The sequence below is a fragment of the Calidris pugnax genome, unplaced genomic scaffold (genome assembly GCF_001431845.1).
Source record: "Calidris pugnax isolate Ruff unplaced genomic scaffold, ASM143184v1 scaffold8, whole genome shotgun sequence".
NCBI classification, from domain to species: Eukaryota; Metazoa; Chordata; class Aves; order Charadriiformes; family Scolopacidae; genus Calidris; species Calidris pugnax.
The window spans coordinates 25,255,365-25,262,732 of NW_015090830.1; the positions used below are offsets into that span (position 1 = coordinate 25,255,365).

General features: G+C 42.7%; 1 protein-coding gene across 1 annotated transcript in view; it reads left to right on the forward strand.

Annotated features, from left to right (window-relative positions):
• The window catches only part of SALL3 (spalt-like transcription factor 3), a 7,652-nt gene extending 1,456 nt beyond the window's left edge, over positions 1-6,196 (forward strand). Inside the window, exons 2-4 of the mRNA XM_014940793.1 lie at positions 1-1,881; positions 2,098-2,438; positions 3,502-6,196. The exon at positions 1-1,881 is cut by the window's left edge and continues 1,056 nt beyond it. Of these exons, the coding sequence (XP_014796279.1) occupies positions 1-1,881; positions 2,098-2,438; positions 3,502-3,933 (2,654 nt within the window). The 3' untranslated portion in view covers positions 3,934-6,196. The remainder of the gene's footprint in view (positions 1,882-2,097; positions 2,439-3,501) is intronic.
• The last annotated feature ends 1,172 nt before the right edge of the window (positions 6,197-7,368 follow it).

Consider the following 7,368-nt stretch of genomic DNA (forward strand, 5'->3'; position numbering starts at 1 on the left):
ACCCACTTCTACCTCAGACCTCATCGAATAGCGTGATCTTCCCCAACCCGCTGGTTAGCATCGCCGCGACGGCTAACGCCCTAGATCCTCTGTCCGCCCTTATGAAGCACCGCAAAGGGAAGCCACCAAATGTGTCAGTGTTTGAGCCCAAGTCAAGCTCCGAGGATCCCTTTTTTAAACACAAATGCCGGTTTTGTGCCAAGGTCTTTGGAAGTGACAGTGCTTTACAAATTCACCTCCGCTCGCACACAGGTGAAAGACCTTTCAAGTGTAACATATGCGGAAACCGCTTTTCCACAAAGGGCAACCTGAAAGTTCATTTTCAGAGGCATAAAGAGAAATACCCTCATATTCAGATGAACCCTTATCCCGTTCCAGAATACCTCGATAACGTCCCCACCTGCTCTGGAATCCCCTACGGGATGTCCCTGCCCCCCGAAAAGCCGGTCACAACGTGGTTGGACAGCAAACCTGTTCTACCAACCGTCCCCACTTCCATCGGGCTCCAGCTGCCCCCCACTATACCCGGCGTGAACAGTTACGGAGATTCTCCAAGTATCACCCCTATGAGCAGGTCGCCCCAGAGGCCTTCTCCTGCCTCCAGCGAATGCACTTCTCTATCCCCGAGCCTCAACACTTCCGAGTCAGGCGTTCCAGCCTCTGCCGAATCTCCACAGCCCGTGCAGAGCGGCTCATCTCTGGCCAAGGCAGAACCTGTCACTCTGCCTCCCACGAGCACGCGCTTGGGGGACCTTTCCGCCAGCGGGCAAGTTTCCACAGCTTCCACGTCTTCAATCCCTACTGCTGTCACAGACAGCAGCGTTGCAACGAGCCTCCCAAACCCTGTGCTTCCAGCAGTGTCTGACCAGTTTAAGGCAAAGTTTCCATTCGGCGGTCTGCTAGACTCTATGCAAACGTCAGAAACCTCAAAACTCCAACAGCTAGTGGAGAACATTGATAAGAAGATGACAGATCCAAATCAATGCGTCATTTGTCACCGGGTGCTTAGTTGTCAGAGCGCTCTCAAGATGCATTACAGAACACATACAGGAGAAAGACCATTTAAATGCAAAATTTGTGGACGTGCCTTTACTACGAAAGGCAATCTAAAAACACATTTTGGAGTTCATCGAGCGAAGCCACCACTTAGAGTACAGCACTCGTGTCCCATTTGTCAGAAGAAATTTACAAATGCGGTTGTTCTTCAGCAGCACATTCGTATGCATATGGGCGGGCAAATTCCGAACACGCCGCTACCAGAGGGCTTCCAGGACGCCATGGACTCAGAGCTTTCCTACGACGAGAAGAACGTTGACACACTGAGCAACTTTGATGATGACATTGATGAAAATTCTATGGAAGAGGACCCGGAGCTAAAGGACACGGCAAGTGACTCCTCCAAACCCCTTATCTCTTACTCTGGGTCGTGTCCTTCTTCGCCACCTTCTGTGATCTCCAGTATTGCTGCTTTGGAGAATCAAATGAAAATGATTGATTCTGTCATGAACTGTCAGCAGCTGACCGGTTTAAAATCCATGGAGAATGGATCAGGGGAAAGTGACCATTTGAGCAACGACTCCTCGTCAGCCGTTGGTGATCTCGAAAGCCAGAGCGCGGGCAGCCCCGCAATGTCAGAGTCTTCTTCCTCCATGCAAGCTTTGTCTCCTGTAAATAGCAATAGCGAAAGTTTTAGATCAAAGTCCCCAGGTCTCAGTAACCAGGAAGAGCCACAAGAGATACAATTAAAGACAGAAAAACCGGACAGTCCGCCACCCGCAACTGAAAATGGAGGCGCATTAGATCTGACATCCACCAACCCGGGAAGACCGGTCATCAAAGAGGAGGCTCCTTTTAGCCTGCTGTTCCTGAACAGAGAACGTGGTAAGTTTAAAAGTACTGTTTGTAATATCTGTGGCAAGCCTTTTGCTTGTAAGAGTGCATTGGAAATTCACTACCGCAGCCATACTAAGGAACGTCCATTTGTCTGTACAGTCTGCAGTCGTGGGTGTTCCACTATGGGTAATTTAAAACAGCACTTACTGACGCACAAATTAAAAGAGCTGCCTTCTCAGTTATTTGAACCCAACTTTACTCTAGGTCCCAGCCAAAGTACTCCTAGCCTGGTCACCAGCACAGCGCCTACCATGATCAAAATGGAAGTGAATGGTCACAGCAAGCCGATCTCTTTGGGTGAGGTTCCCTCGCTTCCAGCTGGAATCCAGGTTCCTGCTGCACCACAGACAGTGATGAGTCCGGGGATCACCCCTATGCTGGCACCCCCCCCTCGCCGGACTCCCAAGCAGCACAACTGTCAGTCGTGCGGGAAGACCTTCTCCTCAGCAAGTGCACTGCAGATACACGAGCGCACCCATACCGGTGAAAAACCGTTTGGTTGCACAATCTGTGGTAGAGCTTTTACCACAAAGGGGAATCTGAAGGTAAGAGGCCAAATAAAACCGTGAAGGCTCGGGGGGGGTTTAAGGCACTGTGCTGCGACTCGGCAGGTTTTGGTGCTTAGTCTTTGTCCCAAAGGCAGGAGAGAAGGGAGGGACCTCAAGGCAGGGCTTGCTGTGTAGTGGTGGTTGTGATTGGGCTTCCACTCTGCTGGAAAAGGGCAGTGCAACGGTGTGAACTTTAAAACTGGTTCCGGGTGGACGTTGTAGTCCTCCCGACAGACGTGATGGCACATGTGGTCAGCTGGTGGACATCTTCTGGCAGTTCTTGTGGACCATCAGGGCGAGATGAGATTTCACTGAATTTCACTGAATTTTTAGAGTTGGAAGGGACCATAGAGATCATCTAGTCCAACTCCCCTGCTAAAGCAGGACCACCCAGAGCTTGTCAGAGCATGTTACTCAGGACTGCATCCAGGCGGGTCTTGAAAATCTCCAAAGATAAACCAGAAAGGCCGAGCTTGCTCAGCTCCTTGGGTGCCGCTCAAATTTCCATTTTTCTATTCGGCTTTGCAGCCATTGCAGGCTAGAAAAGGACCGACGCCTCCTATTCCCACAGTCTGGTGTAACCATCAGGACACAGCCTGGGGAATACAGTTTTAAATGTCCTTTTTTAAAATACCAAATTTAGGAAAATAATCGATGCCTGTGACGTGAGATAAAATATTATGAAAATAGACAAGATGTAACAAGGGGAAGGGCATCAAAAAGCACCCAACCCCTGGTACATCCCTTGGTAACCTTCAGTGTGTGAGGACTTCCAGCTTGCATGTGAAGTTGTCTAACCAAAGAGGGCACACACTCTTTATTCCTGCAGCACTGCGTTTGTTTTCACTGGGATGAAACAAATGCACCTTGAAAAATTACTGTGGAGCTGGGTTTTCTTTGTATGGGTTGACTGGGCCTTAGAACTGTGTCCTAACTGGAACTGATTTGTGTTCAATGCGAATTGAAATTAAATCTAAAAAAAAAAGCAGCATTTCGGGCCAGCCACCTCCCCAGAATGTGCTAACTTGGGGGTGCTTCTTGTCCCCGTGTTGCTCTGCAGGTTCACATGGGGACTCACATGTGGAATAACGCTCCCGCGCGCCGCGGCCGCCGCCTCTCCGTGGAAAACCCCATGGCTCTGCTGGGTGGTGACGCCCTCAAGTTCTCCGAGATGTTCCAGAAGGATTTGGCGGCTCGGGCCATGAACGTTGACCCCAATTTTTGGAACCAATACGCTGCAGCTATCACTAACGGACTTGCCATGAAGAACAATGAGATTTCTGTCATACAGAACGGAGGCATCCCCCAGCTCCCAGTAAGTCTAGGCGGAGGCGCCATCCCGCCTCTAAGTAACCTTACCGGTGGCATGGACAAAGCTCGCACGGGCAGCAGCCCACCCATTGTCGGTCTGGACAAAGCAAGTTCTGAAACGGGAGCCAGTCGTCCATTCACCAGATTTATTGAGGATAATAAAGAGATTGGCATAAATTAAAAGCGTTCATTCCGAATAACTCTTGGACCCGCTACTCGACACAACACTTGTCCTGTTCCATGTACAGCTTTTGAAGCTAAGCATTAGTTTTCCTGACCTAAACGCATAGGTTCCCTTTAAAGTTTTACCCATAGCAGAAATACCTAACTTTGTGGCTGCTGAAAAGTTGTCTTGCAAGATCTGCATGGTACTTCTTTCAACAGTGAGTTTGACTGTTAACTTGAGAACTTTGAAATCTTTTAATTTAACAGAAAACAAGCAAGCAAAGCAAGCAAACAAACAAATCATGGGATAACTTCATTAGAAACAGGAGGAGGCTAGTTCTACGTCCACTTTGCTTCTTACAAAACTTACTATCACCTGAGAAATGGGGGGCTTCATTACGGCATTCTGTCACACTTATTTGCTGGTTTTGTTCAAATTAGTTAGCAACTTGGACTATGTTTTTAGGAATCTTAATCTTAAATAAGTGATTTAGTACCCCAATGCTGTGTATTATTACAGTATCCTTGTCTGTAGTATTTATAATGTTAAGATTATGCGGGTAACAGACAATATACTAGCCCCAAACTTAAATGAAGCTTTTGTACTGCAAAATACATCTGGCTATGTGATTTTTCTTTTTTCTTTTTTTTTTTTTTTTTAAAAAAAAAAAGGCAAGTTTTGTTTTACTATAAATAAGTGGTTTATTTCAATGCAGGCAAAATTGTGAAGTTTTATTGGGAAAGATAGCATGCTTTTCATGTGCAAGTACCTGTCAGTAACAAACCTTTTTTTATTTAAATATTTGTAGCTGCTATGTGGACAGTTGTTCTATTAAATGAAAAGAAAATGTAGTGTGGACTTTAGCTCAATGATTGGAAAACAAGTTACAGACAAACCTTAGCACCATAAATTATTCACAACATTATAAATAGTTGTGAGTAAATACTCCATGTTATCAAAGCTGTACAATAAAAAAGGTAATGTTTGTATAATGTGGTTGCAAACTCTTAATTTATACTATTGCACTTTTAGTATTTTGTATTAGGGAGGTTTGTCTATAATTTGAAACTGAACAAAGATGTAAACTATTTTATAAATAGTACTTTGACTTAAGGAATAAGGAGAACCGTGTTGCAGTTTCTTGTTTTGTTTTAAGGTCAAACAATGAGAGATCTCTATTAATTAAGCAGAAAAGCCGCAGAGAACTGTCAGATCCTTAGGAAATATGGGGCCTGCCATTTCTTAAATGGAAATGATTCATTTAACTTTTCTACAAAGCCCACTTAAAAGCATGACCACCCCCGACAGAATTCTGATGCATTTATCTTAGGAGTGTGGTATTAATACAAGCCTAGGATAGAGGAAGGAGAACATTGTGTAGGTTTAATTTGACTGTAATCTGTTCTGTCTCTTCCACACATAACCCACGAGAAAGATGTCGGGCTGCCTAATAACACAGGAACAAAATAATAACTTCGGGGCAGCGTGAGCAGTAGTGACACACAAATATTCCGCGTTTATTTCCAACTCTTGCTGATTATCTTCTCAAATTGCTCCAAAGCACAATGTACTCTGATTAATCAAATATAATTTTGCGCTGATTGCATTGTTTAAATTAACGCCGAGTCAAGAAAGGGAATGGTTTCCGCTCATAAGCTAGGCTGGGGATGCTGAGGAGACGGGGGGCTTAATCAAAACTTGAACAGTAAACGTTTTGTGTACTACCTCATTTTTGTGCATTACAAGCGTGGTGGAGTTGACACTATGAACTTCCCGTCCGGCAGAATTGCTTGAGGGACATTATGGGTAGCTGGGTAACAGCACAAGCAGTTTTATGCCCCTGAAGAACGAATCAGACAGTGAGGTCTTCTCAGTTGAGACTGAAAAATAGGACAATCTTTCTTATACAACAAAAACCATTACTGTAAGAGGATGGACTATTTCTGCCATCGTGTAATGGAGTGAAAAGAGGTTCAAAGACTTATTAGCTGTTTGTTTCTACTGGAAATGAACAATGAACTCTACAGCTCCATTTTCTACAGTGATGAGATAGAGATATATAGATATATATATCTATATATAAGCAAAATTATATATCTGTAACACCTCTACGATATAACATCTTTTTTTTGCCACAGTGTGTGGATGGTTAGGGGTGTTTCCAAGCATTGAAAAAAAGAAAACTGAGGTGGCTTAATGTTGCTGTATTTCAGCAATTGAATGTTTTTATTTATCTGTGTCATTTTGGTGTGGCTTTTTTTTTTTTTGGGTTAGTATTTGGTACCATGTAGTGTTATCTCTATTCCCTAAAGGATGTGTATAACTTAAAAAAAAAAAAAAAAAAAAAAAAAAAAAAAAAAAAAAAAAAAAAAAAAAAAAAAAAAAAAGAAGAAGAAAGCAAAAAAAAGAGAAGAAAAAAGGAAAAAGGCAAAAAGAAAAAAGATGTAAAGTGTTGTAAATAAGATGGTTGATGATGGTACAGTGAGACTGACCCCATTTTGTATTCAGGGTTAGGTCATTCCTCTCTGCATGGTGAAGAGAGACACTATTTTTATACTGTGATACCATGTAGGGCTAGGAGCCTTCCTGAACCAGCTGGGAATTGTTACCTAGATCCAATATTTTTTATTATTAAATCTTGTTGGCTTGACACATCTACTGATTGAAATGGATGTCTTAGTCTAGGTTACTATTTTTGTCATATGGAATTGAATAAAATGCAGGATGTAATATTATTTCTGAATTGCGTTCCTTGATTATTCTAATAACAGAGCAAGATATGAGACTAAGGTCACTTGTGGTAGATTGGTGTCAATGACTTCTAATAGTCACATCTGAAAATCAGAATAAGGTCGACACCTTATATTCAAATGCTATTCTAATATATATTAACAGTGCAAATGGGTAGAATTATTAAAGTCTCTTTTCCGATGAAAATAAATCCTAAGAGTATTTCTCACAAGACAGGAGGGGGAAAAAAAAAAAAAAGGCAAAACATTTTGGAGGGAGCAAGACAGCCTTTGGAAGGACTACTGTTTCAAATTGACTGTTTTCTGAACACTTTTCATGTACTGTCTACCAAAAAAACCCTCCTTTTCACGTTGTTTAAGCATCTGTCTAATATTCACAATACACTGCATGATAAAATTTGGAAACAAATTTTTCAGGAGCAGTTCAAATTCCAAAATAAAAAGATGAAAAAAAAAATAAAATTGACAACTCGCATCCGTTCATTCCAAATGACATAACCTGTATGTTTAAACCCATGGCTTTGTTTCTTCTTTTTTTTTGCAAGACCCTACATTATCAAAGCATGTCTAACTTTGACCAAATTATTTTTTCACACTGATTCAAATGAAAGTATTTACATTCTTAAGGTTAGGCATGTGATTAAGTATCTCCTGCAAAAAAGCTGTATGTTTGAGTAACCTTCAAGCTGTTATAATCCGG